This window comes from Schistocerca nitens, chromosome 2, assembly GCF_023898315.1.
Source record: "Schistocerca nitens isolate TAMUIC-IGC-003100 chromosome 2, iqSchNite1.1, whole genome shotgun sequence".
Classification (NCBI taxonomy): domain Eukaryota; kingdom Metazoa; phylum Arthropoda; class Insecta; order Orthoptera; family Acrididae; genus Schistocerca; species Schistocerca nitens.
The window spans coordinates 542919532-542944150 of NC_064615.1; the positions used below are offsets into that span (position 1 = coordinate 542919532).

The window sequence follows — 24619 nt, forward strand, 5'->3', positions numbered from 1 at the left end:
TTATTATTCCGCCGTCTCCACTGGCAGTAGTAGTTGAAAGGTTATCGAGGGCAGTTGTTGTTCTGTTGGGTGAGAGAGCAGATGCTGTTCGGTTGGTGTAATGTATAGATGGAAGATTTTGCAATTGTCACAGTGTATTTGAGAAAGGAAATGGGCTTTTGATTTATGATGCAGGTTTAATGGAAAATTTTCGTCAATATATAATGAGGTAAAAAGGCATTACAGTTTTCTTTAGTGACAATGCCTCTTGCTCACAGGTACAGTCAACAAAACATCTGGCTCGTGTTCATTTATTAGACTTGTAATTCTGGTTTCTATGTGGAATTATAGTATTTCTGGTTTTTCAATTAGTTCATTGTAAATGGTGTTTAAAATATTGAGAAAGAACCGAGCCAGATACATGTACATTGATTCACACTACCACACACAGAACAGTTACACTTGTGATTTGTTGTTTCGTAGCTTCTATAGTTGCAAGTGACATAATTAATCAATTGTGTTAATGGAGGTTCCTTGTCATTCTTTATTTTTATTTTATGCAGTCAGATTGTGTGCTAATACGAGACTTCGTAACCGGTCACACAGCTACTAAAATTATTGCATTTACTCATTAGTCCTTTCTTTTTAAATAAGCCCCCATGCAGCAATTATATATAAACGTAGGCTTCCGTGGCCATTGTCGCATTCAATAAATTTCTTTTTTCTCTGGGCTTGTCGCCGCATTATCAATTTGTAAAACTAACGACGTTCCGGTCACTGATACAAGTGACCACAGTGTCAGTTGTTTTGCATGTTCACAATGTGGTCACAAACCTAGAAAAATTTTATTGACCAAATAATTTTGATTAACCCTACTACATTGTGGGATCAGAAGCCTCCCACACGATTGCAGCCATGCTCTACCATCACTGAAAGCGGAATGGAGCTGGCATTCATTAGTAAATTGTTGTACCAGAATTATTTTATTCAAAATTACACAAATAACTTAATTAGAACTAGCAGATAATTCCACAGATGTTGAATATATCAGATAAGAACAGCTCATACCTATAGTATTCGTTAATATTACAACAGCAATTAATATTGGTGGCATAATTTAATTGAAAAAATCCTTGACATAACAATTTAATGACACTAATGGTAAGAAACTATCAGCAAGATTTAGTATTAGAATTTACGAGGATCAATAATATTTGGCAAGTTTTAACAAAGTGAGCCAATGAATTAAACTGTAGTTGCTCACCAAATTTACTTCTACAACCCATACCATGCCAGCCCTAATTTCGGGATCCGTCAGCACCTAAAATGAACAAACACAATTACAAGAGCCCCTTATCTGTAACACACCATCACAGATGAACATAAAATTTCTTTACTACCTGCATACAAAGAGAGCAAACTTCTTTGAGATTATGGGAGTGCTTGTCCACACAATGTTCAACAGATAAAGATTTAACTACCACAATACATACGTTGTATATGGCTATGCTGTTTAAACAGGGCCCACACTTAACACGACCACACTTTGCCTAGGAGCTCCTCTGTTACTATAAGACTAACAACAAACTAACGGTAGGAATTAGTATCCAACTTGACATAATTATTTCACTGGCACTACTGTACTTCTGACAAGGTTTTGGGTAACCAGGCTGATGACTGCAGAGATGGCCAGTTTCAGTAACAGCGCAACAGTCACAAACCAAAAAATGCCTAACGACATTTCTGAAAATCGATGAGGAAACCAACAGCAGCGTCCAATTAACGGAGACTGGTTGCAGATGGATGATTTCACCATGCAGCTGTCGTTCAGGACCGAACAGGCCATAACCCACAGGCAGCTTTTAAACAATGATCAGAAATGACGCCCAGGTTGCATACTCTCCAATACAGCTGACACAGAGTTCCTTCAGATATTCAAACTCAAAGCACAAACAAAGTTCAACTGCCACATCTGAACAAGTTTCCCCTCATGCAGCATTCACTGGCGTAACAACCACAACTGCCATATCGGACCTTTTCCATCCTCTAAATATCCGGCCATCTTTTTCTTGGGCTTCCTACAGATCTTGTACCTGAAGGTTTAAAATTTAAAGCTTGAATCTGGCGTTTTTTTCTGGAGATGTTGTAGCCAGATTTATCGATTAGCATATATCACAAGGTCTACTCTTATGTCTTCGTTTCTTAGTGTATCAAATCTTATACAGCCCTAATCTCCTCCTAGTACTTCCATTATTAGCTGTCCAAGTTTCACTTACCAATGTAGGGGTGGTCATTACCTCCTAGAACTTGATTTTAGTGTCTTTTCACTCTTTATTTCACAATGTTGTGTTGATTGTTCTGCATATCACTTGATATTTCCCTATTTCTACAGTTTCCGTCGATGTCGAGTTCACTGTGTAAGCATACAACATTACTACGGTCACTGGAGTGACTGCTTGTTCAGTGGGTTTGTTTTCTAGTATGACCTTAGTTCACAGCGCTTTTTTTCCTTAGCCAGCCAGCACATTTGTTTTTTCAATTGATAGTTTCATATTTTTTTCCTTAGGAATCAGGTTTAGTCTACGGATGGGTCTCTGTCTCGCTATCATATACAATTTTTGGATCGTCTGCGAAAAGCATCATATGTTCGGTGATAATCCAAAGTCCGGAGAAATTTGTAGTTTCCATTTTTAATGATATTGTCAATGTACATATTAAAAAGTGTGGGTGAGATCCTTGTCGAATTCCGTGGATTATTGCTATATCTTCTAACGTAATATGGTTCATCAATATTCTTACTTTTGTACCATTATATAAGCTTTCCATCACTTCTGTTGCTGAGGATATCCAGTCCTGTGTAATATGTTCCTTAACGTTTTCCTATTTATTACTTATTATTTATTTAGCTCGATTCCCGAATTGGCACTATCAAGAAAATACAGCCTGTTGGTCACTCTGCTGCGTGGTTCATCGGAAAACCTAACAAGTCACACTGTTGCTAGATATATGCCAACTGCAAGAGCCGGCCGGAGTGGCCGAGCGGTTCTAGGCGCTACAGTCTGGAGCCGCGCAAACGCTACGGTCGCAGGTTCGAATCCTGCCTCGGGCATGGATGCGTGTGATGTCCTTAGGTTAGTTAGGTTTAAGTAGTTTTAAGTTCTAGGGGACTGATGACCTCAGAAGTTAAGTCCCATAGTGCTCAGAGCCATTTGAATCAAACTGAAAGAAACAGGAAAAGAGCAATATTTTATCTCACATCACTGGGCAGAACTCATAGAGATAAGCAACGAAATGAATTCAAAATATTGTTCGCTCTCTCAAAATTAACAGTCTGAGCACTATCAACACCAATACAAAAATTATGCACTGCTTCTCTTTAACTGAGTGGCAATAACCTGTCTGACGCAAATAAATTTCAACTGGGCTCTTCCAGGTCAACATTACCTTACAGCACCAACTCACACTAACATGAAATTCATTCGGAAATTTGTCTGCACCTACCAGCTAATAATAACGTGCTGCCCTGGTATGTCTTCACAGTATTTTTGACCTTGGCCTCGTATGGCGGATACATTACTGTAAAGAAGCACAGCGGTGACTAAGAAAGACGCATTTTGAATGATTCTAAGGCAGTTGTACGTATACTTTCAATTGGTTCAACGTCCGCTCGTGAAATATGACGATAAAACCTCGCATAAGCAGACTACAGGGTCTCACTCCCAGGCGCAATAATATAATGGTCGACTAACACATATAAAGCCAACTTAGGGCTATGCGCATATGACAACAACAGGCTGATCACGTCACTACAACAAATTCTCTACAACTGATTCTTTACAACTGCAATTTTTTTCTCTTTATTGCTAGTTTCATCTCCTTCGCCCATTATAGGCCTGTTAATGGTTTACTCCACTCTTCAGCGGAACTATGGAAATGACTGTAGGTGTTGTTGAGGATAATGCTAAGAGACATGTTGCGAAGGCTAGGAGGTGGGGAGAGGTTTGGTGTGTGGCTTTGATACTGTTAACAAGAGAGAGGGGATGTGGGTGCATTGAGAGCGATAGGGAGAGACAAGCCCTTATGTAGAGAGGGATAGAAGGGATAAATGTTGGGGTATATCTTATTGCCAGGGTCAGGGAATTGTATGTAGCGCTGGGTTGAGATATGGAGCATGTGTAGGTGTAGGGATGAAGAGAAGTGTTTGATGGCAAAAAGGAGTGAGTGTAGGTGTAGGGACGGTCGGATGTGTTTGCTACAGGGTGACAGCATACCACGGTTGGTGAGCGAATGGGAGACAATTCGATTATGGGAGTCCATTTTTCAAGTGGTTTACGAGTTGTGGAGGTGTTCGACATTCGTGAGGATGGGTTGGAGTTTGACGAGACTGTAGGGCATCCAAGTGGGGGAAGTTAAATATATGGGAAAAGTGAGTCAGAGAGCATAGCGTTCGATGTTTTGGAGGACTTAAAACCACATTGGTGGGTCGGAAATCCATGCAGAATTTGCGTAGCAGAAGATGGATGGTATCAGGGTTTTGTAGGTGTTGAGAATACTGGAGGTGTGTAATCTCCAAGTTCGGCCATTTAGTTGTTCTACTAGTTTCATTCTAAGATGGGCTTTCTGTTGAATGGTTAGTAGGTGAGGTTTCCATAGGTGAGGTTTCCACGTTATTCGCCAGTCCATGGTTAGACCTAGATATTTTTAATGTGTTAACTTAAGAAAACAAGGAGTTCAGATTAGTATAAGGTAATACTAACAGCAGAAGAAGAAAGGATAATGGCTGTTATATTCGGTATGAATAGGAAAGTGGGAAAGAGACTGGGTTATATGAACAGTTCAGTGACAGGTAATTCTCATCAGAATTGTCAGCAAACCAACACTGACAACGATAGTTGATGTATACATACTGACGGCGCTAGACGGAAGATGAAAATACATAGTATTTGAGGATATTGAATAGGTGATTCAGTATATAAATGGAAATGAAAATCTAATCATCATGGCGCATTGTAATATGGTTGTTGGGGAAAGGAGTAGAAGAGATGGTTACTGGAGAATACTAGTTCGTTACTAGGAGTGAGAGAAGAGAGAGACTAATTGAGATTCGCGATAAATTTCAGGTAGTAAATGCGAATACTCTGAGAATCACCAGAGGAGGAGGTATACAGGGAAAAGACCGGAAGACATTGGAAGGTTTCAGTCAGATTACATCAATACCAAGCAGAGATTTCGAAATCAGCTACTGGGTTGTGAGAAGTACCCAGAAGCAGATGTAGGCTCAGATCACAATTTGATAATGATGAAACCCTTAAAAGAGTAGTCAGAAAGATACAATTTACAAATAAGTGGGATACGGAAATACTAGCGAATGAAGAGATACACTTGAAGTTCTGTGAGGTATAGGTACTGTGATAATGAATTGCTCAGTAGGCAGTTCTGTTGAAGAGACATGTACAGCTATAAAAATTGCAATCACAAAAGCTGTAAAGAAAAACATAGTTGAAGTAAGGTAATTGCGAAGATACCATGAATAACAGAAGAAATATCTCAGCTGCTAGACGAAAGAAGGAAATAAAAATGTACTGGGCAATTCAGAAATGCAGAGATAAAAATCAATTATGAAGGAAATAGCTAGGAGTTGCAGGGATGCTAAGGTGAAATAGTTGTGTGAGAAACGTGAAGAAAACGAAAGGGCATTGACTGTCAGGAATACTCATGTGGCATATAGAAAAGCGAAAACAAGCTTAGCTGAAATTAAAAGCAAAGTCATTAACATAAAGTATGCAAGTGGAATAACACTATTAAACCAGCGTGAATGAGGTGAGAAATTGTTAAACGAGCTATGAGGTGGGTGTGAGATACCCGAAATTCTGATGACGTATTTTTGATACTAAAATCGTGTAATTAAGCATTTTTTTGCTTGGGATATTAATAATTGTGTCCATTAAACAAGATGAGTAAGTCAAATACTATGTTTATGCTATAAAACCCTTTTTAGGCTAAATTAATGAAGTGTCTATATTTTCTCAGAGAAAGTACAAGTATCAGAAGTTTAACATTTTTTTCATACAAAATTCCAACAAATTACAGTTTCTTTGATTAATTAACGTAATGATATTATCTTCTAACTGTAAAACAGAAAAATAAAGTAAAAGGTCTTATGTGATCAATTTGCTCAGCACCAACATTACACCTGCAAGTCAGCACATTCTCCGCTCATAACAATCGCGTGCCCCATACATATTCGCTTCTCACATTTCAAACAACAATGTTTCGTTTCCTTGTCTTTTTTTCAGTACAGTCACCACACCTGACATATCTACCAATCACTTTTTTTGGAACTGGCTATGGCTATGAAGTTTCTCCCAGTTGATCAGCAACTCTTTTCGAATTTCCCTTGGAAGACGTACGTTTTCTTGTCTAATGCGAAGACTGTCATTTATCAGATTCAAAGCTAAATTACGAATGAAATCTCGGCGCTTCATGCGTGTTTTGTCACCTTTGTTATTTTCTCTGTAGACTGTGATGGCATTTATGTCAGCCATATTGAGTATACGATAAAAATTGACGTAGGTCTACGATTCCTGTTGCGGGCAACATCATAACTGGCACTGACTTCATCTGCTACAACGGCACCGGCTTTAGTTGCATTGTAATTAGTAGTCATTTCCGGTATTCTTCTATCACCTGTCGATTGGTCTATGTTTTTGTCAAGGTGTAAAGTTGACATAACGAGCACAACTTTATTTTTTTAGGTACGTAGGACACCAGTTTAACGTCATTCTGGAAATCAAATTGAGAACTATATGCTTCTGTTCTTTTTTTGAAAATCTTAGGTACACTTGTCTTGTTTTAACGGACTGTGCCGACAGAAGTCAATGAATGTTCTTTCAGGACATGGATCATAAGGGGGTAACTAGTAAACGAATTATCGAACGTCAAATTCCTATTTGTTTTCGTTATTGGTTCCACTAAACGGTTTACAATATCATATGCTTTATTACTAAGCTGGTAGGGTCCTGGTGGTTGTTTTCCAGAGTATACTCCCAGTTTGAGGATACAGAATGCCTTCGCATCTACAAGAGCATGTATTTTTATGCCGTATTTAGCCCGTTTGTTTCGCAGGTGTAGACGGAAAGGACATCTCCCACGGAAAGCATTTCATCAATAGTAAGGTTCTCCCCCCATGAACCATGGACCTTGCCGTTGGTGGGGAGGCTTGCGTGCCTCAGCGATACAGATAGCCGTACCGTAGGTACAACCACAACGGAGGGGTATCTGTTGAGAGGCCAGACAAACGTGTGGTTCCTGAAGAGGGGCAGCAGCCTTTTCAGTAGTTGCAAGGGCAACAGTCTGGATGATTGACTGATCTGGCCTTGTAACAATAACCAAAACGGCCTTGCTGTGCTGGTACTGCGAACGGCTGAAAGCAAGGGGAAACTACGGCCGTAATTTTTCCCGAGGGCATGCAGCTTTACTGTATGATTAAATGATGATGGCGTCCTCTTGGGTAAAATATTCCGGAGGTAAAATAGTCCCCCATTCGGATCTCCGGGCGGGGACTACTCAAGAGGATGTCGTTATCAGGAGAAAGAAAACTGGCGTTCTACGGATCGGAGCGTGGAATGTCAGGTCCCTTAATCGGGCAGGTAGGTTAGAAAATTTGAAAAGGGAAATGGATAGGTTAAAGTTAGATATAGTGGGAATTAGTGAAGTTCGGTGGCGGGAGGAACAAGACTTCTGGTCAGGTGACTACAGGGTTATAAACACAAAGTCAAATAGGGGTAATGCAGGAGTAGGTTTAATAATGAATAGGAAAATAGCAACGCGGGTAAGCTACTACAAACAGCTTAGTGAACGCATTATTGTGGCCAAGATAGATACGAAGCCCACACCTACTACAGTAGTACAAGTTTATATGCCAACTAGCTCTGCAGATGACGAAGAAATTGAAGAAATGTATGATGAAATAAAAGAAATTATTCAGATAGTGAAGGGAGACGAAAATTTAATAGTCATGGGTGACTGGAATTCGAGTGTAGGAAAAGGGAGAGAAGGAAACGTAGTAGGTGAATATGGATTGGGGCTAAGAAATGAAAGAGGAAGCCGCCTGGTAGAATTTTGCACAGAGCACAACTTAATCATAGCTAACACTTGGTTTAAGAATCATGATAGAAGGTTGTATACATGGAAGAACCCTGGAGATACTAAAAGGTATCAGATAGATTATATAATGGTAAGACAGAGATTTAGGAACCAGGTTTTAAATTGTAAGACATTTCCAGGGGCAGATGTGGACTCTGACCACAATCTATTGGTTATGACCTGTAGATTAAAACTGAAGAAACTGCAAAAAGGTGGGAATTTAAGGAGATGGGACCTGGATAAACTGAAAGAACCAGAGGTTGTAGAGAGTTTCAGGGAGAGCATAAGGGAACAATTGACAGGAATGGGGGAAAGAAATACAGTAGAAGAAGAATGGGTAGCTTTGAGGGATGAAGTAGTGAAGGCAGCAGAGGATAAAGTAGGTAAAAAGACGAGGGCTAGTAGAAATCCTTGGGTAACAGAAGAAATATTGAGTTTAATTGATGAAAGGAGAAAATATAAAAATGCAGTAAATGAAGCAGGCAAAAAGGAATACAAACGTCTCAAAAATGAGATTGACAGGAAGTGCAAAATGGCTAAGCAGGGATGGCTAGAGGACAAATGTAAGGATGTAGAGGCTTATCTCACTAGGGGTAAGATAGATACTGCCTACAGGAAAATTAAAGAGACCTTTGGAGATAAGAGAACCACTTCTATGAACATCAAGAGCTCAGATGGAAACCCAGTTCTAAGCAAAGAAGGGAAAGCAGAAAGGTGGAAGGAGTATATAGAGGGTCTATACAAGGGCGATGTACTTGAGGACAATATTATGGAAATGGAAGAGGATGTAGATGAAGATCAAATGGGAGATACTATACTGCGTGAAGAGTTTGACAGAGCACTGAAAGACCTGAGTCGAAACAAGGCCCCCGGAGTAGACAACATTCCATTGGAACTACTGACGGCCTTGGGAGAGCCAGTCCTGACAAAACTCAACCATCTGGTGAGCAAGATGTATGAAACAGGCGAAATACCCTCAGACTTCAAGAAGAATATAATAATTCCAATCCCAAAGAAAGCAGGTGTTGACAGATGTGAGAATTACCGAACAATCAGTTTAATAAGCCACAGCTGCAAAATACTAACACGAATTCTTTACAGACGAATGGAAAAACTGGTAGAAGCCGACCTCGGGGAAGATCAGTTTGGATTCCGTAGAAATACTGGAACACGTGAGGCAATACTGACCTTACGACTTATCTTAGAAGAAAGATTAAGGAAAGGCAAACCTACGTTTCTAGCATTTGTAGACTTAGAGAAAGCTTTTGACAATGTTGACTGGAATACTCTCTTTCAAATTCTAAAGGTGGCAGGGGTAAAATACAGGGAGCGAAAGGCTATTTACAATTTGTACAGAAACCAGATGGCAGTTATAAGAGTCGAGGGACACGAAAGGGAAGCAGTGGTTGGGAAAAGAGTAAGACAGGGTTGTAGCCTCTCCCCGATGTTATTCAATCAGTATATTGAGCCAGCAGTGAAGGAAACAAAAGAAAAATTCGGAGTGGGTATTAAAATCCATGGAGAAGAAATAAAAACTTTGAGGTTCGCCGATGACATTGTAATTCTGTCAGAGACAGCAAAGGACTTGGAAGAGCAGTTGAACGGAATGGATGGTGTTTTGAAGGGAGGATATAAGATGAACATCAACAAAAGCAAAACGAGGATAATGGAATGTAGTCGAAGTAAGTCGGGTGATGTTGAGGGTATTAGATTAGGAAATGAGACACTTAAAGTAGTAAAGGAGTTTTGCTATTTGGGGAGCAAAATAACCGATGATGGTCGAAGTAGAGAGGATATAAAATGTAGACTGGCAATGGCAAGGAAAGCGTTTCTGAAGAAGAGAAATTTGTTAACATCGAGTATAGATTTAAGTGTCAGGAAGTCTTTTCTGAAAGTATTTGTATGGAGTGTAGCCATGTATGGAAGTGAAACATGGACGATAAATAGTTTGGACAAAAAGAGAATAGAAGCTTTCGAAATGTGGTGCTACAGAAGAATGCTGAAGATTAGATGGGTAGATCACATAACTAATGAGGAGGTACTGAATCGGATTGGGGAGAAGAGGAGTTTGTGGCACAACTTGACCAGAAGAAGGGATCGGTTGGTAGGACATGTTCTGAGGCATCAAGGGATCACCAATTTAGTATTGGAGGGCAGCGTGGAGGGTAAAAATCGTAGGGGGAGACCAAGAGATGCATACACTAAGCAGATTCAGAAGGATGTAGGTTGCAGTAGGTACTGGGAGATGAAGCAGCTTGCACAGGATAGAGTAGCATGGAGAGCTGCATCAAACCAGTCTCAGGACTGAAGACCACAACAACAACAAACAAGGTTCTCAGACAGCATGTAATTTGTTGATTTTTTTTCAACAAAATTGTCAAGATTATCTCTTATAGCAGCAAGATTGTCAGTCTTTTTCCTTTCATCTCGGGTGTTATTATCATCGAATTTTGGAGAAAGTAAAACCTCAGCAGTGACACTGTAGTCCGAAAGATTGCAACTCCAGTTCCATCCGTACCCCACGAATCGTTCAAGTTTTGTCTACTTGAGCGGTTTAGGCCCGCTATATACAAAAGTCTCATAAATGCCTTCAAATCCTCTAAAGTTGTATCGTTCATGTGAGACGGCTCTTTATTTTCTGGATATTTTCCCATGATATTCCTTATTTGATTATGTTTGTAAGTTTGTTATAAAAAGACTCCAACATTCAGTCTCTGTTTTGGCATTTTTTGCAGCGCCTTTTACGCCTGGAGAATTGGTAATAATATTCTCTGAACGAATACGAACACTTTGCCTAGGACAGTCCTTCATCCATTTTGTACCATCTTTGGACGTATAAAAAATCGCACGTACCTCAGATGACTGACTAGGAGCCGCTAACGCAGATTTTGGCTCTTCCAAAACATACTAAATACCCTCTTGCTTCGAATCACTTTCGTCACTTCTTTGAGAAACTTTGTCAATCTCTTCTTCTCTCTCAGAGTCACAGGAACTAGCATTTGAACAGTTTTCTAAAACTTTTTCTAGTAGTTCTTGTAGACGACGTTCATTTTCTTCATAAGATATGTTGAGAAACATAAAATCTAAAGATAAATAACTATACATCTCATAAACTTGCTGACAGCTCAAAAATGTAACGCTGACTGCGAGGTCGGGTGTGATGTACCGTATCCACCTTTGCACACGTGTATCTCCCTCTGACGCAGGCGCAACAATAAACTAGACAGTTATCTTCTGCGATTCACTCTTAATTACTTTAATTTTAGAGCAAGGCCTAGTTCACTCTCGATGTAAATGTTATTTTAACACTTCTTCTACACATTCTTGTAGAATTTTAGAATTGTATCAGTGAATTTCATAACTCAAAATTGATAACCATACATTAGTCGCTTTCCTCTTTGATCACAACCCACCTGCGAATAGAAAATTCGCTCATAGAGGATGATCAAGAGATATGGGAGTTACAGCTCAGATAGTGAGGTAATAGATTCTTAAGAAAATAAAACAGGTTACCTCCAGTACAATCCCTCCATCTTATGGGAGTTGTTTCAAAGAGATTCATACAAAAAATAGGTTACCATTTCCCCTAATTGTCTAGGCTTTAATAACCAAATAAATTTTCTCATTTCTAATAATGAACTGCTGCGTCTGTCACTGACACAGCAAAAACAACTGAAAATGCATGAACTGTTAAGCCTCTCTGACAAGGCAACAACAATTGAAATGCATGTACTGTTAAGTCCCTCTCTCAGGAGTTGTAACTGTTGAACTGTTACGTTCTGTCTCATGTAAAATGTGCTATGTCTCTCTGACATAGTAACAACTGGAAGTTATGATGACTGCTAATACTCTCACTTCAACAACTTAACTGTTAAACCTCATGAGGAGATTGTATGATGGAATAAAACATACTGCAACGCGTAAACATGTTATTTTTTAATACATATGTTTTCATGCAGTTGTTATACATTGCAAACATATATTTTTGTTACAGTGCTACCTGTGGAAAACAAATCTGCATTGCTAAAACCTGGTCTTTTTCCCTACATCAACCCCAATCGTCGCTTTGCAATATTTTCCAAATAACTGATTTTCATATGTTTTAAAGTCATCATGAATTGCGTTCAAATCTATTGTAAAATTAACAGATGCGGGTATGCTATCTGTAAACTCTTCTTGTGTGGAATTTCTGTTTATAGGAGTAACACTAGCACACTTAGATATAACACATACATACCCACCTATTAACTTGACTTAACTGTTTACCTCCTCCTCCTCCTCCTCAAGTACTTCATCTTCCAACACATACTTGAAAACATCATCAAAGAGCTTTTTAACATGTACTTGAGTGTACCTACGGTGACACAAACTGTCCAAGTTCATGACACTTATACACTTTAAACATAAGCACTTTCTTCTGTTGATAATTTCGGCATAACACCCTCATACATGCTGGCGAGGAATGCATTGTTGCTGCTGATGCTGGTGCTGAAGATTTCGATGACTCAAGGGAATGGATTTCAGTTCGTTGTTCTCCAGTTCTTAATGTATATCAGCTTGCTGCACGGTTAATCCCACTCCATCTAAGAAAAATTCTGCCATACATTGTCAGACATTCTGAAATGAGGAAGTCAGATCGACCAAATGGTGAGTCCTTTATATTACAACCCTCTTCACTGGTGGCTTGGGTTGGTTGTGCAGACCATGACACACCTAAGAAAACCGCCTTTGGTTCAAATGTCAAAGGACAGATGGGTTCTTTAGAATTTCCGGCCATTTAACATTAACACAAGTGGACTCTTTTAAATTTTCTCACCATTGAAACTTAGCACAAGTGGATTATCTTTGACTATGAGGTCATAGGGATAAGCAGTAACCCGGTGCATGTAAGTGAGTAATAGGGGAAAACTAACAAGGAAAAGGTTAATTTTACTGTGAACAACGATAAGCCCAAACGAATTTTTCACTCAGTTGGGGAACGCGGGCAGATATGAAACTTCCTGGAAGATTTAAACTGTGTGCCACACTGAAAAGTGATCTCGGGGCCACTATTTTTCGTGGGCAAGTGCTCTGTGACTCAGCTACCCAGGCACGACTCATGTGGCGTCCTCACGGCTTACTTCCTCCACTACCTCATCTCCTACCTTGCAAACCGCGTAGAGGGTCTGTGGTCTAGTGGCTAGCGTTGCTACCTCTGGATAACGGCGTCCCAGGTTCGATTCCCGGCCGGGTTGGGGATTTTCTCTGCCTGAGGACTTGGTATTTGTGTTTTCATCATTTCAGTCATCGTCCTCAACATTCGTGACAGTGGCAAGATCGGACTGCGAAAAAAGTTTGACTGTTAAAAGTTTGGGTGTTTGTACGAGCGCTGATGACCGTGCAGTTGAGCGCCCCACAAACCGAACATCATCATCATCATCATCATCATCATCACATAGAGGTTCTCCTGCATAACTAGCCCAACTAGCATACCTATATGAAAGGGTATTGTAGAGATATGGTTTAGCCACAGCCTGGAGGATGTTTCCAGAATGAGTTGTTCACTCTGTAGCGGAGTATGCGCTGATATCAATCATCTTGGCAGATTAAAACTGTGTGGCAGACAGTGACTGGAACTCAGGAGCTTTGTCTCTGGCAGGCAAGTGCTCGACTACTGAGCTACCGAGACACAACTCACGACCCATTCCCACACTTTTGCTTTCTCTAGTACCTCATCTCGTACGATACTTCAGAGTGAAAAATTAGTTATAGAAGCATCCCCCACCCTGCAGGTAATCCATGTCTCCACAATATCCTTTCTTCCAGGGAGCAGGTCTAGAAAGTCATGCAGGAGATTACTTGTGCTGTTGGGAAGGTAAAAGATGAATTCTGGCGGAAGTAAATCTCTCAGGTGAGCTTTTGCGTCGTGTTTGGGTTACCCAGTGTTGAAGCACTCTCCCACTAAAGGCAATTATCCTATTTGGAATCTCGGTGCACCCCATTTGTTTATTTTGCCAGTAAGTTTGAATTATAAGACTGTTGGTACATACTTTCTAACGTGGATGAACTCACACGGTGGAATGAAGATACATAAGAAATTTAAGTGTTAAATCGAAAGCCTATGTGTGAAGAAACATATCAGGAAACATCCTAACGATTTTATAATGTGTCCAGACACATGACTATTGGAAACTATTTTTATGTCTTCCTTGGCCAAAGAACATAGGATTATCAGACGGAAGGATGCCGGGGACTTAACACCTGAGGTCATCAGTCCCCTAGATTTAGAACTACTTAAACCTAACTAACCTAAAGACATCATACACATACATGCCCGAGGCAGGATTCGAACGTGCGACCGGACTCAAACGCCTAGAACCGCTCGGTCACAGTGGCCCGCCAACTTACAGGACAGTTGCTGTCTTGTGATTAACAGTGTTCTTTCAATTTACCTACAGAAACAATAAGAATAACCAACAGCTGACAAGTAAACCTTGCTGACAATCAACACCGAGAAAAGGATGTAAACTGTGTCCTGCCAAAACTGTTGTTTTAACTATGTACCCGTAAACTATGCGTGAATTCTACGGTAATGGAGTAAGCTGAGTAAATGAATTCAAATTTGTAGGAGGGTTAGGGCTTGCACCCACATTTTCTTGTTTAGTAGGCAGGAATGCTGACCATCATACTACCGCAGCGGTTCAGTTAACATTGCTGCACAGGCTACGTAAGTGGAATGCCCTCCCCAACACAAACCCCAGCTCGATAATGAGACTTAAATGTCTTCGGGAAAATTTAATTGTGAGTTCTATACGATCACATGAAGTACAGGATTTCACCATTATGTCGAACGCTGGAATGCTATTCCATTTCCTGTGAGCCCTGGCAATAGTGACGACTTAGGAGATAAATAACCTGAGGAGGTGAGTCAAGGTTTTTGTTGGGGAAGGCAGTGGACTTCGGTTGTCCATGTAGCAATGTTAACCATAGTGCTGCGCTGGTGTAATGGTTAAAATTATTGCCTAGTTAGCAGGGAAACCTGGGCTCAAGTCCCAGGTGTGACACAAATTTCAATTCATTTACTCAGCATCGCCATTATAGATAATGATGTTACATAGATGTCTAGAGGAAAATTTAATTCTGTGTGAATTGCTAACCTGGACTCCAACTTTATGTCACACATAATTTTCTTGCTAAATCTGGGAAAATATCTTCTTGTCAATCCAGGAGATTCTGTTCCACAATCCCGTCAAATAAATATTACATTTAATGCACTATGTGCACATAAAAGGCAAAATTAGAAATGCAAGTAAAGTGTTTGGTGAACACAACTGGAAGAATGTAAACACACGACGAAAGACAAATAACGACGAAATTTGCCTGAGAGCACTGTAATAATTCAATAGCGAGAAGTGAAGAGTTTTGGCGATCAGGTCTCGAAACCGGATTTCCTACATTACCCGAGTGGTCACCTTAACTACTTCAGCTATCTGAGCATAGTTTCCAGCCAACTCAAATTTCGAACATATCTCACACTACTCTGTTCATTTTCTTCAGTGCTTGCAGCATTCCGCATGATCCCCACAAGAGGTCAGACCTAGGGTGCAGGTTTCATGAAATGGCGTCAATGCACGTGTACTAGCTACATACCCGCCATTGCCAGGATCCATTAGCCCATCTCCTCCTTCCCACCTTCTCTCTGTTGTTCTCCTTCGCGCTCCCCCCTCTATCTATCTATCTCCTTCTGCCCCTATCTCCACCTACCTCCTCCACCCTCATCTCTGTTTCTCTCTTCCTCTCTCTCTCCATCTGCTACTCTCCCTCTCTCTGCCATCTCTACCATCCACTCCTCTGAACTCTCTCTGTCCATCTCCTCCTGCCCCCTGTAATTCATCCAAAATAAAAAAAAATTGCTAGAGAGAGGAACTAAATTTAAGAAATATGCTGTTATAGCATTCTTCCGAATCCAGTTTATTTGGAAGCCAGGATGAGTGACAGTGAGCGCCACAGAAATCAAGTACGGAAATCAGAGTTAAATAAGTAATGCTGATACATTCCAGTTTGTATTGCGAATGGTATATTTTGTTTAATTTTGTTACTGGATGTTCCAGTAATGAGGTGCCGAATTGTTTGCGGCGAGCAGATAAGTTATGTGACTGCGGGCCGCGCTTGTATAAAATGTAGTGCAACACATGGTTTGGTTTTACATTGAGTAGTGTAATTCGGACTTCGTGAAGTAAATTTCGCTTGGAAAGGTTAGATTAGTCTGAGGTGTGTAAATCTGGACCTGTATGCTTGTGGTTAACGCGGAAATCGACACGCCACCAAACTGGTCTCCTTCCAACTTCAATTATTCTGAACAAGATACATCTTGTTAACATTATTGACGAGAATGAGCACAGTCCTTTCAAAGTGAAATTAAGACGAAGTTACAGATTACAATTATTATTATTCAGTTCCTTAAATATCAGTACATAGACGCTTACATGCTAAGCTGCTGCGAGTAAGAAGGCTAACGAGGAAGAGATGGTGACGAAAGATACGAAGTCGAGGAGGATGAAGACCCATCGTCAACGAGGTCATTAGGGACGCAGCACAAGCTAAGACTAGGAAAGGACGAGGAAGGAAATCGACAGTGTCTTTTTAAAGGAAACATTCTGGCATTTCCCTGAAACGATTTAGGGAAATCTTGGGAAACCTAAGTCAGGACGGCTGGACACGGATTTGAAAACTCGTCCTCTCGAATGAGCGTGCAGCATGCTAACAACTGCACCTACTCGCTCGATGACAAGAAGTCAATCGTGGCTATCTTTTATACAGAAGAAATGTCGTAATCCATATTAGCGATTGCTGTAGAGTTATAATAGCAATATCTGTTTTACATCGACATACTTACAGTGTCCCGTTGAATGGGGGGCTACTTTATTTGCATGAGTATGGAAGCATCCGCTGAACAGCAATGTCTAGTGGTTTTACTTGCACATAACATGGTACAAATACAATGAGTGACTAAAGTCATGGGATAGCGATATCAGAATACACAGATGGCGGTAGTATCGCGTACGCAAGATATAAAAGGGCAATGCATTGTCGCTATCATTAGTACTCGGGTGAAGAGGTTTCCGACGTCGTTGTGGCCGCACGACGGGAATTAACATATTCTGAACGCGGAATAGTAGTTGGAGCTAAAAGCATGGGACATTCCTTTTCGGAAATCGTTAGGGAATTCAATATTCCGAGATCCACAATGTCAAGAGCGTGTCCGGAATACCAAATTTCAGGCATTACCTCTTATCACGGTTAACGCAATGGCCGACTGTCTTCACGTAAAGACCGAGAGCAGAGGTGTTTGGGTAGAGTTGTCAGTGCTAACAGACAAGCAATACTGACTTAAATAATTGCAAAGTCAATGGGTACGGACGACGAATGTCTCCGTTAGGCAGTGCTGCGAAATTTGGTGTTAATGGGCTATGGCACACAAGAGCCCCTCAGACTGCATTTTAAGTGTTTAGTGAATATACATTGGGCGACCTGCGTGGCGATGATGATAAAAGGATGATGAGGACAACATAACACCCAGTCTGAGGGCGGAGGAAATCTTCAACCCAGCAGGGAATCGAAACCGGACATCCTGCATGGTACGCAAACATGTTACCATTTTTTTTTCATTTTGTTCGTCATTGATCGTTGTGTTTTGTCGTTGCGGACGTCGCAAGACATCCTGTTCAAGTTAGGTGGTTGATCCTTCCACTGAGTTTTTTATTACAGAGGCCAACCGGCTCTCTGACCGAACACGCTGAACTACCGTGCCGGCTCCATTCAGCTAATTAGGTGGTCTATTTTTTTTACTAAATCGAGATTATTAAATCGTTTTGACACTGCTCCGCACAAGAAGCAGAGCAGAGACGATGTAGTAGATGTCACAGCATTATCGACCTTTCTGTCAATCCTTGTGGAAAACATTTCAGAATGTATTGTTATTTCTATTCGTTCACAAATGGTTTGAAAAGGACGTAGAGACGCAGTTTGGTCGGCAGTATATTGCTTATCGCTTAAAGTAAAAATGGTAGTCCTATATGTCTACAAAAACGAGGTGACGAAGGCTCAGGGTTTTTCCATATCACTACTTCTTTTTGTAAGAGATTATCTGAGGGTACTATTTGCTGTGAAACCCGTGATGTGATAAAAGCATTAGCGTCCGAGTCACTTCCATCAGTAAACTTTTGTTTGTGGTCACTGTGTCCCAAAGAACCATCATAGCTTAATTTTAGTTTCAACCCTGCAATTTTTAAAGTTTCTGAAGGTAATATTCTCGTAGCATCCTTTTCAGCACGTAAAATTCTTTCTGGTGTTTGATTAAAGAGTCTTATATACTGACTTCCACACGAGTCTCAGTTATGTGTATATCTGATGGGTAGCACCTACCTTTCACCATTACTATTTTCTCGTAAGAGGGATAGATAACAGCACTGTGTTCTTTTATTGGATTTCTAATAAGTATGTAGTGATGTTTAGATAAATTTCCTTAAGCAGGCGTTGACAGATGTGAAAATTACCGAACTATCAATTTAATAAGTCACGGCTGGAAAATACTAACGCGAATTCTTTACAGACGAATGGAAAAACTGGTAGAAGCCGACCTTGGGGAAGATCAGTTTGGATTCCGTAGAAATGTTGGAACACGTGAGGCAATACTGACCCTACGACATATCTTAGAAGCTAGATTAAGAGAAGGCAAACCTACGTTTCTAGCATTTGTAGACTTGGAGAAAGCTTTTGACAATGTTGATGGGAATACTCTCTTTCAAATTCTGAAGGTGGCAGGGGTAAAATACAGGGAGCGAAAGGCTATTTACAACTTGTACAGAAACCAGATGTCAGTTATAAGAGTCGAGGGACATGAAAGGGAAGCAGTGGTTGGGAAGGGAGTGACACAGGGTTGTAGCCTCTCCCCGATGTTATTCAATCTGTATATTGAGCAAGTAATAAAGGAAACAAAAGAAAAATTCGGAGTAGGTATTAAAATCCATGGAGAAGAAATAAAAACTTTAAGGTTCGCCGATGACATTGTAATTCTGTCAGAGACAGCAAAGGACTTGGAAGAGGAGTTGAACGGAATGGATAGTGTCTTGAAGGGAGGATATAAGATGAACATCAACAAAAGCAAAACGAGGATAATGGAATGTAGTTGAATTAAGTCGGGTGATGCTGAGGGAATTAGATTATGAAATGAGACACTTAAAGTAGTAAAGGAGTTTTGCTATTTAGGGAGCAAAATAACTGATGATGGTAGAAGTAGAGAGGATATAAAATGTAGACTGGCAATGGCAAGAAAAGCGTATCTGAAGAAGACAAATTTGTTAACATTGAGTATACACTTTAGTGTCAGGAAGTCGTTTCTGAAAGTATTTGTATGGAGTGTAGCCATGTATGGAAGTGATACATGGACGATAAATAGCTTGGAAAAGAAGAGAATAGAAGCTTTCGAAATGTGGTGCTACAGAAGAATGCTGAAGATTAGATGGGTAGATGACATAACTAATGAGGAGGTATTGAATAGAATTGGAGAGAAGAGGAGTTTGTGGCACAACTTGACAAGAAGAAGGGACCGGTTGGTAGGACATGTTGTGAGGCATCAAGGGATCACAAATTTAGCATTGGAGGGCAGCGTGGAGGGTGAAAATCGTAGAGGGCGACCAAGAGATGAGTACACTAAGCAGATTCAGAAGGATATAGGTTGCAATAAATACTGGGAGATGAAGAAGCTTGCACAAGATAGAGTAGCATGGAGAGCTGCATCAAACCAGTCTCAGGACTGTAAACCACAACAACGACAACCTTAAGCGACGTCAGGCAATGGCTGATCAGCAGACATTTTAATGACCGGGAAAGCTGCTGGTAATTTCAGCATTGCTGTGTAGTTATTAGCTTGCGATAGTGAGTTTATCGTGCTTTCGTTGACGATACTGGTAGCAATAGGGGCGCCAGAAGAACGAACGCTCACTTGAGTAGCCAACGATGATGCCAGTTTGCTTACTGTTTTCTATAAAGCGGTGGATTTCCTTCTTTTGCTTCGACCACTTGTTTTCTGAAACTCCATACTTAGTCGACCATGCTTCTTCTATTCCGTCAACTTTAATTTCCATGTACTGGTTGTCGCTGTACCCGAATCTGCAGACATTTTATTAGTCGCCCAAACAATGTGTAGAGTATATAGAGGAATTATTGGACAGAATTTGAATTTTATTTTTGGTGTTTGTACTAATTACATTTGAATTTCCACGTTTCTGTATTGAATTTCAGTACTCACGTTAATAATCTTGAAAGAAGAAAGCTGCTGTTTATTGTTTTGAAGAGACCTTTTAGTTCTTCTTTGAGATTGTTTCCATCTCCATTTAAGTGAGTACAGCAATATATTCCAAGACTGTCTATCCTCGTCTAGCGTTTGACAATAGGTTTTCATCTTTGTCGCGAAATGTTGCTCTAAACATTTAGGTTGCGAGTTTAAGTCCCAATTGAAATTGTTGCGTACAACCTCGAACAGTGGTCGACGGTCGTAGATTATTTTATTAATATGCGAGCCTAAAATACAGACATAATGCGATATAATATTAGCAGATACTCTCTACAGTGGAAACTAGGAACTATTTCAACTATTTCCCGCAAATTCCATTGGGTTTTAAGTACTCTAGAGCATAGACACTGCTCGTTTCTTCATTACCAACATGCTTCCATACTTCCAACAAACTCAATTCGAATTATTAGTTACATAAATGAAAACTGTTTGTTGATACTTTTAAGTAAGACACCCGTTACATAAATTAAAATTATCACAAAAAGTAAAATTGGTCGTAGCAGTAACACCACTCTATCAAAACAACTGCCCAGCGAGGGTTGACATCGTTTACTAGTAACTTTAAAAGTACAGGGGCTTTTTTTCAGATTATATTACTAAGCATCATAAGCTATACGCCCCATGTCGTAAATTCCTGAATAACGCTGAATACATATTTTTTGCCAGTTTTCAACAAAAATTTTTACAAAGATAACCGGTATGTAGACACACTTCTGACACTGATTTATAGCACGCAGCAGTATACATTACTGAAAACATTACACGCTAATATTCTGAATATCTCCCTTAACACCTTCCATCAAACAGAACTGAAACAGGAAATTCGAGTGAGAAGTTACTTGCATTTTCGACAACGGTGACATTTCGGAGCTACTACATGTCATTAACGCTGTGCGGAGAATAGTAACTTTGAACTAGCGTAGGGTCTCAGGTATCAAAGTTATCCCATTTTCTTTTTGGAGTAATATGCACCAAACCCTCCTCTAAAAGATTCTACTATGGTCAAATTCCTGTGACTACTACCTTTTCCTATTTTTGGCCACCTTTTTTCAGGAGACGACTCTGGATTCTCAAACAGCAGCAGCAGCTCAGCATTGTCGTCGGTTACATTCTTCGTCATCCCCGCACCTACAATATCTTAAGTCTGTTAACTGACAGGTTTAGTACTGTAGAGGCTTTAACAACTTGAATTTATTTCACAAAGTGTGACTAACTTGAATAATAACTTGGAATGGGTGAAACATGTAGGGCACCTGTTTTATCATTGTCCTCAGACATTATTACCAGGCAGGGTCTCTTTCATTTCCATGCAATCACCGAGTTTTGTAAGAATATGAAAACTGATTAACTATTTACTGCCAGTTTTGTGTGTTTGCTAATGACCAGTTCCAGTCTAAATTTTCTGCGTCAGTAACTGCTCATTCTTGCATTCCACAACAGAGGCTTAAATAATTTGCAATTTTGCGTATTAACTCCATTCACTTAACGTAACCTAAAATTTCACTGGAAAAACTAATAACTAAAGATACAGCACAAATTAAGAGTGATCAATTTCATTTATTCTGCATTTAGCTTGGCAAGTGACTTCTGCTGGCGTGGTATGTATTTTAATATTGTTATTTTAGAAGTAAAACCAGTTGCTCATTTATTTAAAGTAAATTCAGTTTATTGTTTCAATAATCAAAAATAAATTTCTTGCCTTCTTCTAAATTTTGCATTACGTTTCACTGAGGTTACTGAAAGTCATTCTTGTATGTAACAAAGTTTAAGTTAAGCCAGTCATTTATTTAACCAGTAATTTCATTTAATTTGACTTTCAAAATTTAGTATTTCAGAATCAGTGCTTTCTGATTCATTTATTTTCTCGTGCACTGTTGTCCTGTGGAAAAGCGTGACAATCTTCTGTTGCTACGCCAGTGATTATTGCTTAAATTTCTTTGCCATTACCTTTCTTAAGGTTCTGGAGGTTTATTGCCCTAGCGGGCTGGCTACCGTTCAATTATTCCTTTTTTTTAGCATATCAGTGTTTTCTGTGTGTTATCAGTAATTTTTGTAGAAAATATTACGTGATGCCCTTTTTCCTCTCCGTGAGGTTCGTAAGCTATTGCACTATATTCGACCCATTTAAAAATTGTCATGAGTATTTAGCTTAAGTTTAGAATAGATTCTTCCTTAAGAACAGTCTGTTGGACACCTTCCTGCAACTAACCGATGTTATTTTCCTTCGGCAACGATAGCCCTATTCACTGTAAAATTTCATTCGGCCTATGCGATCACGGTCAATTATATCGCTATCCAAAAGGCCGATTAGGAAGGGGAGGGTACAGCTGTTTCGGAAATTCATGCTGATTGGCACTGAGGAGGTCATTCTGTTCAAGATACATCATTATGTTTGAGCTGAGATTATGTTCTAAGATTCTACAACAAACTGATGTCAAGGAAATTAGACGGTAGTTTTCTGGATCACTTCTACTGCATTTCTTGTAGACCTGTGCGACCTGACACTTTTTCCAAGAACTGGTGACTGTTTTTTGTTCAAGGAATCTACGAGAGACTATAGTTAGAAGAGGGGCTAACTCACCGGAAATTCAGTATAGAATCTGAATGGGATTCCATCGGGCCCTGGAACTGTGTTCAATTTTAATGATTTCAGCTGTTTCTCAATGCCACTAACACCACTAACTAACTACCACTAACTAACTCACTTCATTAATCTTTTAAGGTGTACGAGAAACACATTGGGGACTTTCTCCTGGCTCTTTCTTCGTAAGGAACATTTGGAAACGGAGTTAAGGATTTCAGCTTTTGTTTTGCTACCTTCAATTTCAGTTCCCGTCTCATTCACTATGGACTGGACAGTAACTTTGGTGGCGCTAATAGCCTTTACATAAGACCAGAATTTCTTTGGGTTCTGTGAAACATCGCTTGACGGTATTCTATTACGGCAGTCACTGAAGCCAATGCACAGCTCTCTTCACGCCCAAACGCGTTTCATTCAGCATCTCTCTGTCTGCAGCCGTACGATTTGTTTTACACTTATTATACAGTAATCTCTCTTGCTTTAGAAGTTTCTTTACCGTAACTGTATACAATGGAGATTCCCTGTGGTGTCACCGCCAGACACCACACTTGCTAGGTGGTAGCTTTTAAATCGGCCGCGGTCCGCTAGTATACGTCGGACCCGCGTGTCGCCACTGTCAGTGATAGCAGACCGAGCGCCACCACACGACAGGTCTAGAGAGACGTCCTGGCACTCGCCCCAGTTGTAGAGCCGACTTTGCTAGCGAAGCTACACTGACCAATACGCTCTCATTTGCCGAGACGATAGTTAGCATAGCCTTCAGCTAAGTCATTAGCTACGACCTAGCAAGGCGCCATTACCAGTGTATAGTGAAAATGGAGATTATATATGTACAAGTGCCATGTACACCGATTATGGATTAAAGTTAAGTATTACAAGATTTTCGTACTTTATTGCAATTCTCAAGACATTGTCCTGTTCCAGACCTCACGCCAATCTGCGTGAGCTTAACGCGTGCCTTTCGGCTTCCTCTCGTTGTGACTTGGCTGTCTTGCTAAGTCACAACATTCCTTGTCATAATGAACTGTTCTACTGGGCACATATCTATTCAGTGTGTCGTAAACTATTCTTTCAAACTTGAGCCACTCGTATTACCGCCCATGATGCCTCATAGGTGCTCGATTGCAGAGAGATCTGGTGATTGAGCAGGTCGAGGCAACATGTTGACACTCTGTAGAGGATGTTTGATTACAGCAGCGGTATGTGGGCGACCATTATCCTGTTGGAAAACACATACTGGAATGCTGTTAGCAGCACAACAGGTCAAATCACCAGACTGAAGTACAGTTTTGCAGTCGATATGAGTGGCATGACCAGCATAATGCTCCTGCTGTCATACGAAACCGCAGTCCAGAACATAATGTCAGGTGTAGGTCCAGTGTGTATAGCGCTCAGGCAGGTTGATTGTAGGTCCTCAACTGGCCTTCTTCTAAGCAAACACAGCCATCACGGTAGCGAGACAGGACGAGATTTCATCAGAAAATACAACAGTCCTCCAACGTGCCCTCCAATGAGTTCTCGCCTGACATCATTGAAGTCGCAAATGGTGGTTTGGGATCAGTGGAAAGCACTCTACAGGG

The 24619-nt window shown here is 40.3% G+C and overlaps 1 protein-coding gene across 1 annotated transcript in view; it reads right to left on the reverse strand.

Moving 5' to 3' along the window:
• Positions 1–1113: 1113 nt before the first annotated feature.
• The window catches only part of LOC126236531 (uncharacterized), a 350541-nt gene continuing 327035 nt past the window's right edge, over positions 1114–24619 (reverse strand). The window contains exon 7 of the mRNA XM_049945903.1: positions 1114–1300. Within this exon, the coding sequence (XP_049801860.1) occupies positions 1278–1300 (23 nt within the window). The 3' untranslated portion in view covers positions 1114–1277. The remainder of the gene's footprint in view (positions 1301–24619) is intronic.